The 18,354-nt window shown below is 43.4% G+C and overlaps 1 protein-coding gene across 5 annotated transcripts in view; it reads right to left on the bottom strand.

The window, feature by feature from the left end:
• camk2a (calcium/calmodulin-dependent protein kinase II alpha) overlaps positions 1 to 18,354 on the bottom strand; it is an 84,874-nt gene that overhangs the window by 15,754 nt on the left and 50,766 nt on the right. For 4 of the 5 annotated variants that reach the window (XM_076986862.1, XM_076986863.1, XM_076986864.1 and 1 more), the window contains exons 8-12: positions 13,819 to 13,902; positions 12,926 to 13,020; positions 8,668 to 8,790; positions 7,980 to 8,063; positions 4,923 to 4,965 (exon numbers count right to left, since the gene is read on the bottom strand). In XM_076986862.1, the coding sequence (XP_076842977.1) occupies positions 4,923 to 4,965; positions 7,980 to 8,063; positions 8,668 to 8,790; positions 12,926 to 13,020; positions 13,819 to 13,902 (429 nt within the window). Of the gene's footprint in view, positions 1 to 4,922; positions 4,966 to 7,979; positions 8,064 to 8,667; positions 8,791 to 12,925; positions 13,021 to 13,818; positions 13,903 to 14,770; positions 15,344 to 18,354 lie in introns of those variants that run through there. The other variant, XM_076986867.1, reaches the window with a different exon arrangement.

Genomic DNA, 18,354 nt, shown 5'->3' with positions numbered 1-18,354 from the left:
AATTCACAACTTAGGGAAGAGCTATAATATATGAATATTATATATCGGGTTATTCATCCTAATGCATATGAATATTAATTTTTATATAGTATTGATAATATTAATAGTATTAATAAGGTTATTTAACTCTAACCCTTATGGGCATTAATGTGTAAATGCACAATAAATCATTCTGTCTGTCTCTTTTCCTCTGATTTCCTCTCTCTCTCTCTCTCTCTCTCTCTCTCATTCTCTCTATCTCTCTCTCTCTCTCTCTTGAGCCAGTCAAAGCTTACAGATCATCATCAGAAATGAGTGATGAGAGTTGGAATGTTGAGAAGACAGTGGAGAGGCAGTGGAACAGCAGAACTCCTCCTCAGCTGAGAGGGAGGGGCAGTGGAACAGCAGAACTCCTCCTCAGCTGGGAGGGAGGGGCAGTGGAACAGCAGAACTCCTCCTCAGCTGGGAGGGAGGGGCAGGGGAACAGCAGAACTCCGCCTCAGCTGGGAGGGAGGGGCAGTGGAACAGCAGAACTCCGCCTCAGCTGAGAGGGAGGGGCAGTGGAACAGCAGCATCCTTTCACAGAGGGCCTGGCCCAGCCCCTTTCATCCCCTCAGTCTCTGATGTGTCATGACTGGCCATGTGACCTTATAGCTCCTGTTAGTGCGGGACAGACACGTGAACTCTACCACCTCTACACTTATAGCTCCTGTTAGTGCGGGACAGACACGTGAAATCTACCACCTCTACTCTTATAGCTTCTGTTAGTGTGGGACAGGCACGTGAACTCTACCACCGCTACACTTATAGCTTCTGTTAGTGCGGGACAGACACGTGAAATCTACCACCTCTACACTTATAGCTTCTGTTAGTGTGGGACAGGCACGTGAACTCTACCACCGCTACACTTATAGCTTCTGTTAGTGCGGGACAGACACGTGAACTCTACCACCTCTACACTTATAGCTCCTGTTAGTGCGGGACAGGCACGTGAACTCTACCACCTCTACACTTATAGCTTCTGTTAGTGCGGGACAGACACGTGAACTCTACCACCTCTACACTTATAGCTTCTGTTAGTGTGGGACAGGCACGTGAACTCTACCACCGCTACACTTATAGCTTCTGTTAGTGCGGGACAGACACGTGAACTCTACCACCTCTACACTTATAGCTCCTGTTAGTGTGGGACAGGCACGTGAACTCTACCACCTCTACACTTATAGCTCCTGTTAGTGCAGGACAGACACGTGATCTCTACCACCTCTACTCTTATAGCTCCTGTTAGTGCGGGACACACGTGAACTGTACCACCTCTACACTTATAGCTCCTGTTAGTACGGGACAGACACGTGAACTCTACCACCTCTACACTTATAGCTCCTGTTAGTGCGGGACAGACACGTGATCTCTACCACCTCTACACTTATAGCTTCTGTTAGTGCGGGACAGGCACGTGAACTCTACCACCTCTACACTTATAGCTTCTGTTAGTGCGGGACACACGTGAACTCTACCACCTCTACACTTATAGCTTCTGTTAGTGCGGGACACACGTGAACTCTACCACCTCTACACTTATAGCTTCTGTTAGTGCGGGACACACGTGAACTCTACCACCTCTACACTTATAGCTCCTGTTAGTGCGGGACACACGTGAACTCTACCACCTCTACACTTATAGCTCCTGTTAGTGCGGGACAGGCACGTGAACTCTACCACCTCTACACTTATAGCTCCTGTTAGTGCGGGACAGGCACGTGAACTCTACCACCTCTACACTTATAGCTCCTGTTAGTGCGGGACAGACACGTGAACTCTACCACCTCTACACTTATAGCTCCTGTTAGTGTGGGACAGACACGTGAACTCTACCACCTCTACACTTATAGCTCCTGTTAGTGCGGGACAGACATGTGAACTCTACCACCTCTACACTTATAGCTCCTGTTAGTGCGGGACACACGTGAACTCTACCACCTCTACACTTATAGCTCCTGTTAGTGCGGGACAGACACGTGAACTCTACCACCTCTACACTTATAGCTCCTGTTAGTGTGGGACAGACACGTGAACTCTACCACCTCTACACTTATAGCTCCTGTTAGTGCGGGACAGGCACGTGAACTCTACCACCTCTACACTTATAGCTCCTGTTAGTGCGGGACAGACACGTGAACTCTACCACCTCTACACTTATAGCTCCTGTTAGTGTGGGACAGACACGTGAACTCTACCACCTCTACACTTATAGCTCCTGTTAGTGCGGGACAGACACGTGATCTCTACCACCTCTACACTTATAGCTTCTGTTAGTGCGGGACAGGCACGTGAACTCTACCACCTCTACACTTATAGCTTCTGTTAGTGCGGGACACACGTGAACTCTACCACCTCTACACTTATAGCTTCTGTTAGTGCGGGACACACGTGAACTCTACCACCTCTACACTTATAGCTCCTGTTAGTGCGGGACACACGTGAACTCTACCACCTCTACACTTATAGCTCCTGTTAGTGCGGGACAGGCACGTGAACTCTACCACCTCTACACTTATAGCTCCTGTTAGTGCGGGACAGGCACGTGAACTCTACCACCTCTACACTTATAGCTCCTGTTAGTGCGGGACAGACACGTGAACTCTACCACCTCTACACTTATAGCTCCTGTTAGTGTGGGACAGACACGTGAACTCTACAACCTCTACACTTATAGCTCCTGTTAGTGCGGGACAGACACGTGAACTCTACCACCTCTACACTTATAGCTCCTGTTAGTGCGGGACACACGTGAACTCTACCACCTCTACACTTATAGCTCCTGTTAGTGCGGGACAGACACGTGAACTCTACCACCTCTACACTTATAGCTCCTGTTAGTGTGGGACAGACACGTGAACTCTACCACCTCTACACTTATAGCTCCTGTTAGTGCGGGACAGGCACGTGAACTCTACCACCTCTACACTTATAGCTCCTGTTAGTGCGGGACAGACACGTGAACTCTACCACCTCTACACTTATAGCTCCTGTTAGTGTGGGACAGACACGTGAACTCTACCACCTCTACACTTATAGCTCCTGTTAGTGCGGGACAGACACGTGAACTCAACCACCTCTACTCTTATAGCTCCTGTTAGTGCGGGACAGACACGTGAACTCTACCACCTCTACACTTATAGCTCCTGTTAGTGCGGGACACACGTGAACTCTACCACCTCTACACGTGCCGGAGTGACAGCTGGGCTCATTTTGAGTGTATCTAGATTGTATATTGCAGATGTGATCTTCAAATCTACAGGTTATATGTTGTAGTGCATAATGTGTGTGTTAGAACCTGTGCAAATCAGCCGCAGGGGCTATGTGTGTGTGTGTGTGTGTGTGTGTGTGTGTGTGTGTGTGTGTGTGTGTGTGTGTGTGTGTGTGTGTGTGTGTGTGTGTGTGTTGTCATTACAGAACAAACAGTACAGCGATAAATGTGAGTTTGGTCTGATGTCTTGCAGACTCCCACACATGATGTGGCCGTGATGTTCGTACTGATATACATCTCACGGTGAAGGTGCACCTTGTGCTTATGTTCACCACCAGAAACACCCCCAGGATACATCGTCATGGTTACACTGACAACATGGCTTTTGAGACAGTTTGAATATTTTGCAGCTCTATTGTGTGGGGCTGCTTCAAGAAAAACATTTATCATAATTTGAGACAAACCATAATATCACTGCTTTCAAACTGGTTTTGTTTTCAAACTGGTTCTGTAATATCACTGCTGTGTTCATACTGGTCCCATTTGCATAAATTGGTGAATGATGTATGAAATAAAGGATATATTTTTTCAACTGACTAACTACTTAAACTTCTCCATGTTTATGAGAGTAAACATAAAAGAAATATTAACATGCAAAATACAAAAATGTATTTGGTTTGAAAATAAGTCCTGAAGGGTCATGATGGTTAGTGAGGGAGACCGGTCAGGCAGAAATAAAGGAATGAATTCACTCCATGACAACATCTCACAGGTTTCTTGTGCTGATTCTCACGGATTTTATTGTTCCACTGAACCATCAGTAGTCATCCACTACTGGGTTCTGTTCTCTGTTCTGGGTTCTGTTCTCTGTTCTGGGTTGTGTTCTCTGTTCTGGGTTAACCATTTTGGAATAGTTCATAAAAGATAGTAATTAATAGATATAGTTAATGTTTCTGTTAAACAGCTCAAAGGACCAGAGAACTATGACTCAATCCCAATCTGTATGTTTAGAGAATAGATAATAATGATAACGGTAAAAATAATGAGCTCTAAACATGTAGACAGAGTGATGTTGAGAATAGGGTAATGTGTTCCAGAGTTTGGGGGTCATGATATTAATAGATCCACCCCTCCAGAACAAAGAGAAGACGTGTGAGACTCTCTGTGTGGGGGCCACACAGCTGTGGAAGTTCAGCTAGACTGGGACCTGCTAGGCCCACATATAAAGACATATGTGAGCAGCAGAAGTTGATGAAATCGTAGTGAGACAGGAAGCCAGTGTAACTGAAACAGAACTAGGGTGAAGATAACAGATTATTTAGACTGTGAGAGCTGTAATCAGAACAGAACTGGGGTGCTGTGGGCAGATTATTTAGACTGTGAGAGCTGTAATCAGAACAGAACTGGGGTGCTGTGGGCAGATTATTTAGACTGTGAGAGCTGTAGCGGCTGAGTTTTGTACACAGTGAAGCAGATGGAGGTTTTGTTAGGTAGAGTGTTAGGATCTATTCAGAATGAATGAACCATAATGGCGTTCTGTGCTCAGGACAGCATAGTTTCAAAGCTACAGAGAAACACGCCCCCAAACACAATAAACATCCATACCAGCAGGGGGCGCCACTCACTACACATCCTTCACTCATTCAGCTGACTTTAGTCATTGGTTAAAATAAATGGGATCAATTGTACATACCTGAGAAATTCCTGGTGGCAAGCATGGTGGTCAAAATGGCTCCCTGGAAACAGAGACACAACACTGCAGTCACACAGATTCAAATGCAGTTACACTGTAAAATGTTAAAACTTCAAACTTGTCTAATGCAAAAAAAGACAGAGGAGTGTGCAATACAGAAGATGATTTGATAATGGATCAATACCAGCAAACACTGATCATAAACTTCGTCTCTTTTGTAAATTCTCAGAGAATATTCCTGATCTCCAAATAAATATCATCTGTAAATGAACTGTCACTGATCTTAATATTGTTAGCATTTGGAAATGCAATACATTGATTATATAATTGATCTTTATTACTGCTGACTCTTGTCTGAGCATAACACTCCCTGTCAGTATCAGCCTACAGGGACTTCAGGACCCAAAACCCCCAACACTCCCAACACCCCAATGCTCTAAACACCTCCCAAACTCTCCCAACACCCTCCACAACACTCCCATCACCCCCAAAACACCCAGCCATCCCCAAACACTTTAAACATCCCCAAACTTCCTCAACATCCCCAAACTTCCTCATCACCATCCACAAAACTCCAAACACCCCCAAACATTCCCAACACCCCCACAACACTCCTAACACCCCCAAAACACCCTCTACACCCCTACCCTCCCAAAACACCCCCAACACTCTAAATACTCCCAACAGCCCCAAACAACTCCAATACTCTCAACACACTCAAGAAAAACAACACTCTCAACACACCTTCAACATTACAGTCTGACCAGGTCTATTCTCTGTTCAGGGTTGACACAGGTAGGTTTGATCTGGATATTACTGGAAGTTTGTGCTTCATCGCCCACTGCTGGTCATTAAGCTCCAATGAGCAGAAGGCAACACACTGATTTGTGCATCCAGTGGTGCTAGAACATTAACCTACCCTAACTCTAGAACATTAACCTACCCTAACTCTAGAACATTAACCTACCCTAAATCTAGAACATTAACCTACCCTAACCCTAGAACATTAACCTACCCTAACTGTAGAACATTAACCTACCCTAACCCTAGAACATTAACCTACCCTAACTCTAGAACATTAACCTCCCCTAACCCTAGAACATTAACCTACCCTAACTGTAGAACATTAACCTACCCTAACTCTAGAACATTAACCTACCCTAACTCTAGAACATTAACCTACCCTAACTGTAGAACATTAACCTACCCTAACTCTAGAACATTAACCTACCCTAACTGTAGAACATTAACCTACCCTAACCCTAGAACATTAACCTACCCTAACTGTAGAACATTAACCTACCCTAACCCTAGAACATTAACCTACCCTAACCCTAGAACATTAACCTACCCTAACTCTAGAACATTAACCTACCCTAACTCTAGAACATTAACCTACCCTAACCCTAGAACATTAACCTACCCTAACTCTAGAACATTAACCTACCCTAACCCTAGAACATTAACCTACCCTAACCCTAGAACATTAACCTACCCTAACCCTTGAACATTAACCTACCCTAACTCTAGAACATTAACCTACCCTAACCCTAGAACATTAACCTACCCTAACCCTAGAACATTAACCTACCCTAACCCTAGAACATTAACTTACCCTAACTGTAGAGCATTCATAAATCATGTATTGTGTTCACATCGTCGTTTTCACCTTCTACATATCGACTGTGCTCACACTTCAAAATAGGCCACAAACACACAGCTTAAAATCTGGCTTCCGATGGCCATTACCAGAGATTTTCTTTCAGGTGAATGACTTGAGTTGAAGTTGCACTTGTCAACTTCAACTCAAGTCATTAACTTGTCCATTATCCAGGCACTGTGTGCGCATTATAGAAAAAACACTTTCTTTGTGTGTTTCTGTTGCCATTATTCCTTACTTTGATTTCAGTGATTTGGGATGCAGCCCCTTTTCTCGAGATGTATCACAACATCGTTTATCGTGAGTAGGAAATCGGACAGAAGTGTCAAATGTAAACAAACGAGGTTGCCATGGCTACGGCTGGAGTACCGCACGTAGGTGTTTTGGCTACAGGGAGTTTAAATTCTTGGACAAAACCGAAGGACACAACGTGTAAAAAATATGGGAAACAAATGAAAAACACTGAAACATCACATCAAACTTCATAAGCACCTAAAACACACCTGGATAGGTTTGTTTAGTTTATACTAGCCACTGTCCCTAAGCTTATCCTGGTACTGACTTGAGACTTGACATACTATAATCTAAAGATTCCTGACTTGACTTGGCATTGTATTTTAGGACTTTTGAACATCTCTGGCCATCACAAACTGAACATTTTTTCATACCTGGTCATACCTAAACAACACGGCCAGTTCACTGGTTCTGCCATAGCTGCATGCTGAAACCATTTTCAAAGTTTTGTTTCCCAAAAACATTGTAAAACAAAGATCATCTTTGAAATGAGATGTGTTTCCTGTGTTCCACTTTGTCTCTGTGCCAACAAGTGGAACGTGTGAGTGGAAATGTGGAAATGTGCAAATCATTATTTCCACCTTGTTGCTGAATCAGCACTTGTGTTGGACACCATTCACCTTTAATGTCTATCTGGCAGCATGTGGTGAGAATCATGAGGCTGCTGACAGCTGTTTGCCTGCCACAACCTGTTTCTCTACCTGTGTGTGTGTGTGTGTGTCTTTATTAGTCTTACTTGAGATTATTACTTTTGCAAAACAATAATTCAAAGCAATACTAAGGAAATGCAGCAGTTTAATGGTCGGCCTTCTGTCTAGTTTGGCCTGTGGTGCAGTCAGGAGGCTTAGGGTTAGGCTAGACTCATCTCTGTAGGGGTTAGGGTTAGGCTAGACTCATCTCTGTAGGGGTTAGGGTTAGGCTAGACTCATCTCTGTAGCAAAACCTTGAAATACAAAGCCAAGGACGTTAAGATTAAGTTTCCCACTTAACCACACAGAGCGATAACTCATCGAGGCAGCAGGGGGAAGCAGAGCTTCCACAGAAGGTACAGTGACTCCGATCCTCAGAGTGATGCTGAGGTTGTCTTCACTACGTGAGCGTACCTTCAGCTTCCTGCGAGCGTTGAACTTCTTCAAGCACTCCACGGTCTCCTGTCTGTGCATGCAGGAGGCCACAGTGGAGCGATGCTGAAAGGGAGAGCTCAGGTTACGGAGGACTACAGTCAGGATTAGAGAAGGGCCGACAATAACAGGACAATAACAGGACAATAATAGGAACGTACTAATCTACAACTCTTATTAATTTAAAACAGCAACATATTGTACTACAGAACATGTAATTACAGATCAGTGTTTGTTTACACAATATGCTGCATTATGGTGCACTGGATTAGAAAGTCAATCATTCTTTTTCAATATTGAATTACTCTTAAATTAATTAATCATAAATGGCATCTAAAATAACCAATCATTTGTTAATGTGTGTTTGTTAAGGTGGGCTCACTGAGATCCACAGGTGCATTTGTTAAGGTGGACTCACTGAGATCCACGGGTGCGTTTGTTAAGGTGGACTCACTGAGATCCACAGGTGTGTTTGTTAAGGTGGACTCACTGAAATCCACAGGTGCATTTGTTAAGGTGGACTCAATGAGATCCACAGGTGCGTTTGTTAAGGTGGACTCACTGAGATCCACAGGTGTGTTTGTTAAGGTGGACTCACTGAGATCCACGGGTGCATTTGTTAAGGTGGACTCACTGAGATCCACAGGTGTGTTTGTTAAGGTGGACTCACTGAGATCCACGGGTGCTTGAGGGCTTCAGCTGCAGTAATACGCTTCGCAGGGTTGATGGTGAGCATTTTATTAATCAGATCTTTGGCCTCAGGAGTGACTGTGTCCCACTCCGGAGACGGAAACTATGAAGAGGCACAAAGATGTGTAGAAAAATCAATCACCGTAACAACAGCAGCAAAAAATAAAGAGATGATTTTATAAAGTGAAGCATCTGATGTTCAAATAACTTTTGTGAGCCAATACATCACCATTTTAGAGTGCATGGCTTGACAAATCTGGAGAGGATTTCTGTATTCCACTGAATCATTGACATTGTACACTAGTGTTGTGGTAATAAAGACTAAAGATCTTCTCTAAATAATGGTGTGTGTTCATCACTATCATCATCAGTTTGTTGTTCAAAATCAAACATGGAGATCACACTTTGTCAGCTAATATTGCTTCTGAAATCACTTCAGTAGACTGACTGGGTTAAAAGGTACATGAAAGGGAGCAGGTAGGGCATATGAAGGGAATAGGTAGGATACATAAAGAGAGAAGGTAGAGTACATAAAGAGAACAGGTAAGATACATAAAGGGAAACGGTAGGGTATATAAAAGGAACAGGTAGGATACATAAAGGGAAGGTATAAGGTACATAAAGGGAAAAGATAGGGAATGTGGAGAGAATGGGTAAAGTACATAAAGGCAGCAGGTAGGGTACATGAAGGAAAGAGGTAGGGTACATGATGGGAGCAGGTAAGGTACATGGAGGGAACATATAGGGTACATAAAGGAACAGGTAGGGTACACGAAGTGAACAGGTAGAGTATGTTAAGGAATAGGTAGGATACAGGAAGTGAACAGGTCGAGTACATTAAGGGAACAGGTAGGATACATTAAGAGAACAGGTAGGGTAAATGAAGGGAACATTAAGGGTACGTGGAAGGAACAGTTAGAGTACATGAAGGAAACAGGATACATAAAGGGAGCAGGTAGGATACATGAAGAGAACAGATAGGGTACATGAAAGGAACAGGTAGGGTACATGGAGGGAACAGGTAGGGTACATAAAGGGATCATGTAGGATACATGAAGAGAACAGATAGGGTACATGAAAGGAACAGGTAGGGTACATAAAGGGAGAAGGTAGAGTACATAAAGAGAACAGGTAAGATACATAAAGGGAACAGGTAGGGTATATAAAAGGAACAGGTATGGTACATGGTGGGAGCCATCTTACTTAACTAATCGCTATCAGTTTGAGGAGCTCAATAATATTCCATCCAAATGTACAAAAGTGAAATATGGGGTCCCGCAGGGCTCCATTTTAGGACCACTAATATTTACATTATACATGCTACCATTGGGCACAGTTATAAACAAACATGGTGTCAATTGTCACCGCTATGCAGATGACATTCAACTTTACATATTAGCCAAACCTGATGACAAACTCAGTTTAGGAAAAATTGAGGCCTGTGTAACAGATATTAAATGTTGGATGTCTCTAAACTTCCTCCAACTTAATGAGGACAAAACAGAAGTTCTCCTTCTGGGCCCTAAGGCTGCAAGACAGAAAATTCCAGATCTAATGCTTAATCTCACAGACTACACCTGGCACAGTAGCCAAAAATCTAGGCATCATACTTGACTCCGACCTTTCATTTGATAAATACATAGATAATACAGACATCTTAAGTCTCCCTGAAGCTGCGGGAGTCTCCCGCATTTCGGTAGTCGCCACACCGACACCCCCGCACAACAACTTACAGGGGATTTCAGGGGTAACCTCCCTGGCGAAGGGTTCATAGGCGAAGGGTTTTATGTTAGACTGGGGCACTGGTGCTGTCATCCTGTCACTGCATGTGGTCACTCAAGTTTATTGACAGTGCGGTGGATGGATGCCAATATCTCAGAATGCTCCCAAGTCTATGTTACCTTCTGGTTCTGCCTTTTTAGCTAGGCTATAATAATTTAACGTAATGCCGGAGTTGCTGCCACACTCCAGAAATGTTTATAATCTCATCTGTCCTGTATATGTCCTTATTTTCCCTGTTTTATCTTCTCCACATGCCCACCTACTCGAGGAACACTAAGAGGAGAGACGAGCCTTTCCAGAGATCCATCCTGGGCCGGCCACCTCCTGCCTAACCAGATATGATGGAGGATCAACCCACTGCCCTGACTAACCAGATATGATGGAGGATCAACCCACTGCCCTGACTAACCAGATATGATGGAGGACCAACCCACTGCCCTGACTAACCAGATATGATGGAGGATCAACCCACTGCCCTGACTAACCAGATATGATGGAGGATCAACCCACTGCCCTGACTAACCAGATATGAGGGAGGATCAACCCACTACCCTGACTAACCAGTTTGGATGATGGATAAAGGATGATGGATAGGACTAAACTATTTACAGGAATTACATGAAGGACTCATGTATAATATTACCAACCATCAAGACGTTTGGGTCTGTACAGGAATTACATAAAGAACTCATGTTTATAAATCTAGACAAGGGAGCAGTCATGGCCTGGTGGTAGGGAACTGGTCTTGTGACAGGAGGGTCATGGGTTTGATTCCCAGACCTGAGGCCATGACTGAGGTGCCCTTGAGCAAGGCACCTAACCCCAACTGCTCCCCGGGCGCTGCTCTGGGCACGTGTGATCCACAGCCCCCTAGTAATCACTAGTGTGTGTGTGTGTGTGTGTGTGTGTGTGTGTGTGTGTGTGTGTGTGTGTGTGTGTTCTAACTGCACAGATGGGTAAAAAGTGGAGGACAAATTTCAATTGCAGTGAAAAATCACAATTGACAACATATGGCACATTTTTTACATTTTAGACCAAGATGGACTTAATCCCTCACATCTTTTCCTTTTCCTTTTTTCTGTTTCGCTCTTTAAATTGTTGTTGTCATGGTGACTGGCGTCGGCCAGAGGAGGATGGGTTCCCCCCTGAGTCTTGGTTCCTCTCAAGGTTTCTTCCTCATGCCCTTAGGGAGTTTTTCCTTGCCACTGTTGCCCTTGGCTTGCTCACTGGGGGCTTGGACTCGGACACTTGTAAAGCTGCTTTGTGACAACAAATTTTGATTTGATTTGATTTGATTTGAGGTAGGATACATAAAGGGTACAGGTAGGGTACATGGAGGGAACGTGTAGGATACATGAAGGCAGCAGGTAGGGTACATGAAGGGAACAGGTAGGGTACATGGAGGGAACATATAGGGTACATAAAGGAACAGGTAGGGTACACGAATTGAACAGGTAGGGTACATGAAAGGAACAGGTAGGGTACATAAAGGGAGAAGGTAGAGTACACAAAGAGAAGGTACATGGAGGGAACAGGTAGGATACATGAAGGTAGCAGGAAGGGTACATGAAGGGAACAGGTAGGGTACATGGAGGGAACAGATAGGGTACATGAAGGAACAGGTAGAATACACCAAGTGAACAAGTAGAGTACATTAAGGGAACAGGTAGGGTGCATAAAGGAAACCGGTAGAATACATAAAGGGAACAGGTAGGGTGCATGGAGGGAACAGGTAGGGTACCTAAAGGTAGCAGGTAGGGTACATAAAGGGAACAGTTAGGGTGCATGGAGGGAACAGGTAGGGTACATGGAGGGAACAGGTAGGGTGCATGTAGGGAATGTTCCAGCAGCATCCAGGGAGGAGCAAATAGCTTGTGTGTAAATATTCCATATTGTTGTGGCAATAAGGCCAGTCAGTATTCAGCTTATCTATGAAATGAAAAAGGACTTGTACAGAATTCAGCAGTTTGATACAAATGTTCTAGGATCTGTCTGTCTTTTTCTGTGTGCGTGTGCAAATTTAGACATTATGTAATGCAAATATGCAGCTATAATTGCGTCAGCTATAATTGCGACGTACTGGTGCTGTCCTCCGGATGGTCCGGTGTTCTAAAGATCATGTCTTTACCAGCACTGTCCTGCTCATCCCCAATGACCTGATGCTTCCTACCGACTTAATATGTCATATCTCTGTGATCCCTGTGTTTGTTTCAGAAGGAAATAATCTAATTATGTTTGAAACATGCTACCCTTCCACTACAGAGTCACTGTCTGTCCGGAGGACAAGGTATCCTGGTAATCAAAGCTAATTTAACCATATCACATCCAATGAAGCATTTATAACCATTCATAAAGCTCAGTGTGAAGTGTGTGCAAACTGTGTGGTTCTCAGGAACAGATGGCATGTTTGACTCCAGACAGCTCGCAGTGAGAGAGCAGTCCCAGACAGTACTAACATCATACGCGCCAGCTTTGATCTGCTGGTAGAGTCTGTGCTGGTCCTCGTCCCAGAAGGGTGGATATCCCACCAGCAGGATGTACAGGATGACACCTAGCAGGGAACAGGAGAGCACGAGGAGTCACACATGAATCTGAATTCAACACTAAACAGTCCAGTAAAAAAAACCTGCAGGGTGTCTGAGTTGGTAGGAGCCTCAACATCATCACACCAACATACCTCCTGTGAGCCCCTGGGGTATATATTACTGCCCCTACACCCCTGGGGTATATATTACTGCCCCTACGCCCCTGGGGTATATATTACTGCCCCAACGCCCCTGGGGTATATATTACTGCCCCTACACCCCTGGGGTATATATTACTGCCCCTACACCCCTGGGGTATATATTACTGCCCCTACGCCCCTGGGGTATATATTACTGCCCCTACACCCCTGGGGTATATATTACTGCCCCTACGCCCCTGGAGAAGACATAACACTACCTGTAAGGACCCATACACCTCCGGGGTAGACATTACACTACCTGAAATTAAGCTTTGATTCTGTAGATAAAATCCCATCTTTTGATGAAATGTAAGTTAATATGAGCTCAAATGCAGGGCCAACTGCTCACACATGACCCGCACACTGGACTGGATTTTTAAAGCCTCATTAATGAAAGTTTTCCCACATATGCTTTACAATTGTGAACCAGTGGATATTTGGTCAAATACCCTATTAGACTTCTACAAATCAACCAAATCAATCACATCTGATGCTTATATCTGTTAAAATCAGGTTACATGTTCAATACCATATATAGGTAAAGTTTCCTAGGCATGGATTAACCTGGATTAACCTGGATTAATCTGCATGATTAATCTGTATATATTTAAATTGAACTCTCACCACAAGCCCAGAGGTCCACTGCCTTTCCATAGGGGTCTTTCCGCAGCACCTCAGGTGACAGGTAACCAGGAGTCCCAGCAAAGCCTGTAGTCCCACAGACAGGAATAGACCACTCACAAGAGAACACAGCTACTACACACAGCTACACACAGCACACAGGTAACTACACACAGCACACAGCTACACACAGCACACAGCTACACACAGGTAACTACACACAGCTAATTAGGTTATGTGGTCCACAGAATGAGTTAGTGCCACTAATACTCTGTGGAGCAGAGACCCGCTGGATTGGCAGCTTTTCCTCAGGTGCACAAGGTTTCTCCAGCACCGAAGACAGGGGCAGTAATGAGTGTGGACAGGGGCAGTAATGAGTGTGGGCACGAGTTGCCATGCCAATAGTCCCCCACTTGCCCCTCACATTTTGTTGCATTAGAAATGACAACTGATCTTTTAAAATCCGGAAGATTCCAGAAATACAAAATGATGAAATTCAGACCAGACTGTTAATGAAATAGACAGAAGCTTTTTAGGGACTTAGGGAAATAGATACGGAGTGCCCCACCACTACACACACACACTATATATATAAATATATATATATATATATATATATATATATATATATATATATATATATATATATATATATATATATATATATATATATATATATATATTCTAGGGGTGGGAATTGTTTACTATCTCACGATTCGATTCGATTCCGATTTTGGGGGCCACAATTCAATTCAAAAATCGATTTTCGATTCAAAACGATTTTCGATTAAAAAAACGATTTGATTTATAAAAATGTCTGCTTCAGTCTATAAAATCTGCATGATCTACTACAGTCTGCTTTGCAAAACAGAACGACAAATACAGAAAATTAAGTGTCTTTCACATTTAACAAAAATTAAGTGCTTTGGTAAAATAAAATGGTTTTTGTTGTTACCAAAATTCTTGAGGTTCATTTTGCGAGCTGTCAGGGCTGGCTCGGATGCAGTTCCCCCAGCCGTCGCTAGGGGCACCAGAGTCAGTCCCAGACTAAACCGATGTAACCGTATGTTCTCAGCCAGTCTCTGCTTTCTCTGTGATTGCTTATCGTTTAATGGTGTCTCGCCACCTCTCTCTGTTATGCTTTCTCTTTACTTATTCGAGTATCTCATGCGTCGCTTTCTGACCCATCTCAAGTTTTCCCAATCCTGTATGTCTTTCTATCCGTTTTGCCTTTATTTTTGGGAACGGTTTTATTTTGCTGCAGCATTTTTTGTCAGTTACTTCTGCTGGTGTCCTTGGTTTCGTTTTCGCGTTGCATTTATCCGCGCTGTTTTTTAGTTACTGTTGTTGTTTTGTTTCTTCCTCCCGTCTCACTACGGTTGAGTGTTATTTTTCACGCGTTGTATTTTCCGCATTGGTTTTTTGTTTCTGTTTACTCCGTGCCCTCACGGTTTTGCTTTCTATTCTCTTGCGCGTTGAGTCTTCCGTGTTGTTTTGTTTGTTCGTTCTGGGTCGCTGTGCGCGTTTCCCTCTCGCTAATACATTTGACGAATGTCAGTTGTTGAGCGGGGGGGGGGGGGTTGTATACGTTGAACATCGCGATCGATCGCCAGTGGAGGGCGACATAGATATGGATCGGAGGTAAATAAACTAGATTTTTTCTTCTCGCCGTGTGAAATCGGAGGTGTGGCGTGTGAGCGTGTGAAGACGGTCAAATGCGTGTGTCACACGCTCAATGCGTGAGACTTGAGAGCCCTGTTTCTCACCCTTCTCTATATTAACGCTCCCGTGCTCACCGCGTTACACAAGCCTTGCACACGAGCTATTGTGTCCAGTTCGGTCTTCCCCGGCATTCGGTAAAAACCAAAATGAACCCATATTTTTGCCTTAAATGAAGACCAGACAGGTTGAATATCTCTTTCCTCCATGTGTTTTGAAACTTTTCCGCGCATGAGTGTGTCCCAGAACATGCTGCGTAAAGTCTCGCGTAATTTTGTAATTACGTAACGCAAGACTTCACCACGACTTAGAATCGATTTTGGGACATTTAAAATCGATTCTGAATCGTAGTAAATGAGAATCGATTTTTGATATATGAATCGATTTTTTGGCACACCTCTAATATATTCTGATCCACTGCTGTCAGCCTTGTTGTGACAATGTGTTGGTTTCTATCCCAATGAACTGAGCCCACTTGTGAAAGACTGATATTACAGTTTTTTGTAGACGCTAAGACCCAATTTCTGAAACTATTTCTCTTTTTGTCGAAAGGGTCCAACCTAATCTGTGCTGCTACACTGTAGCATCATGCAGACATTTCAAAATGAGAATAGATAAGTAAATATATACTCTATACATACTACATCATGTACTAGACTACCCCTCTATACATACTACATCATGTACTAGACTACCCCTCTATACATACTACATCATGTACTAGACTACCCCTTGGTAGGTGGCTATCCACCTCAGAACAGAAAGAGACCATCATCAATATATTCAGAGCAAACAACTGTATACGTTTCTGACAACTTCAACAACACATCATTACTGACAACGTCTCCATCAGCAACATCCATTCAGTGAGTCTACTACCCCCCCCCCCCCCAGTTTAAATACATTCAGCAGGTGATGGAGAAAGCTTGAGGTTATTTTGTCTTTTTATTTTTTATTGTTTTTGTTGTACATGTGTTTACAGTATATACAACATGTGTTGTTGTTGTTGTTGTTGTTGTAGTGTTCATGCTAAACCAAAAAAAACCTTCCCCTTGTAATTGTGTTTTACTTTATGGTGTAAATGTACTGAATATGCAGAAATAACCTCAATATTAGTTAGATTAGAATTTGAATAATTCATATTAGAATATTCATGTATATGTGAGACCTCTGACAGACCTTCACAGCAGACTACAAACTAAACACTCAAACACATGGTAGTAGTGTTTTCCATTTGTCACTTCAGTGTGTAGTTTTCACATGGGCAAGGCTCATCATATGATATTTGTGTGTAGAATTTGAATGCAATAATATGGTTTTGGCAAGAGTTGAAGAGTTTTTGTTGAAGTGTTTGCTTTATCCAAAAGTGAGAGATGTTTTGCCTGTTGTGTGTGCTGCATTGACTGCTGTGTGTTACGTTTAGACAAAAAGAGACATACGTTTCAGAAATTGGGTCTTAGCATCTGCAAAAAACTGTCAAGTGAAAGTGTTACTGAGAAGCACAGACAGGCACTGCCATGGCCTGGATTCAGTCCCAGTGAGGAGCTGTCACGCAGCTGGACAACTGATCGCTCCAGTAGACAACAGTGTGGAACTTCAGCAAACTGAGACATGTCTGCTGTCATATCCACCCCTGTGACCAACAGCAAACCGCCCAGCTACAGTTACAGCTGCTCTTCAGTATGTATTAAATGCATGTCTTACATGTTATGCGTATGTATGTATTCAAATTGCTGGCAGTAATAAACTTTGATCTATTCCAAGCTATACATAAAAAAATATATTGACTTTAACAGTGGCTAACTCTAGTTTAATCTACTTACCATACGTTTTCACAAATGTAATCCATATGTGATTTCTAACAGAGCAAATGCTTTTGCAGAGGAAGAGAATAAGTCAACATTAGCTCAATTTTAACTGTTACAAGAGGGTGCTGTCGCAGGTAGGCAGCAGAGGGCGCTGTGAGCACTGGAGCCCTTCACTGATGTCCTACAGTGAGTTTGCTCTCCGGTGTGGTCACTCCAGCTGTCTTTGCACAAGTAATCAGAACCCATAGTGATAGTATGGGGGGGGTTCACAGCAGTAGCTATCATGAGAGTGGAGGGGGGGGGGGGTGTCACTCTTTCTGTTGCCAGGGGAATTCATAAATGCATAAAGTAGTTAATCCTACTTCACCATCTGGCTATTATACCATATGTAAATATAGGGCATATATGTAGGCACTGCAGTCAAATGAAATATATTACTGAACCTATAAGAACCTTTAAGAACTTTTATGTGAAGCTGAACATTGTGCATATGATTGTCACACTCCCTATGAACTACATCTCCCAGCATCCATCTGTCCCCAACTCTCCTGCCACTCAACCCAGTTCTGCCAATAACCACACACAGATCCGCCTCTCCTGACTACCGACCATCACTTGGTCGTCCATATGTACTCATCTATTTAAACCTGTTTGTCAATTTTGACTTGTTTTGCTGCCTCTGTCTTAGCCTTAAGTGACTGCTCTGCCCTCTTATATCACCAGGGTTAGTGTTAGTATTAGTGTTAGTGTTAGGATCTCTAGAATGGCACTCTTTGGACTGTTTTACTGGCTACATTTTGTCTGCTGATAATTTGGCTGCATGTGGACACTGATATTCCACTGTGTTACGACCCTGATTCTGGATCTGACTACATGACTGCATCACTGTGTAAGAGTGAACTATAGTAGTGAACACCACTGTGTAAGAGTGTTCACCAAACCACCTAAATCAACACTATAGTAGTGAACACCACTGTGTAAGAGTCTTTACTAAGCCACCTAAATACACTAT

This window comes from Brachyhypopomus gauderio, unplaced genomic scaffold, assembly GCF_052324685.1.
Source record: "Brachyhypopomus gauderio isolate BG-103 unplaced genomic scaffold, BGAUD_0.2 sc50, whole genome shotgun sequence".
Lineage (NCBI taxonomy): Eukaryota > Metazoa > Chordata > Actinopteri > Gymnotiformes > Hypopomidae > Brachyhypopomus > Brachyhypopomus gauderio.
The sequence above is the reverse complement of the archived record's forward strand: the minus strand, read 5'-3'. Positions and strand labels throughout refer to the sequence as shown.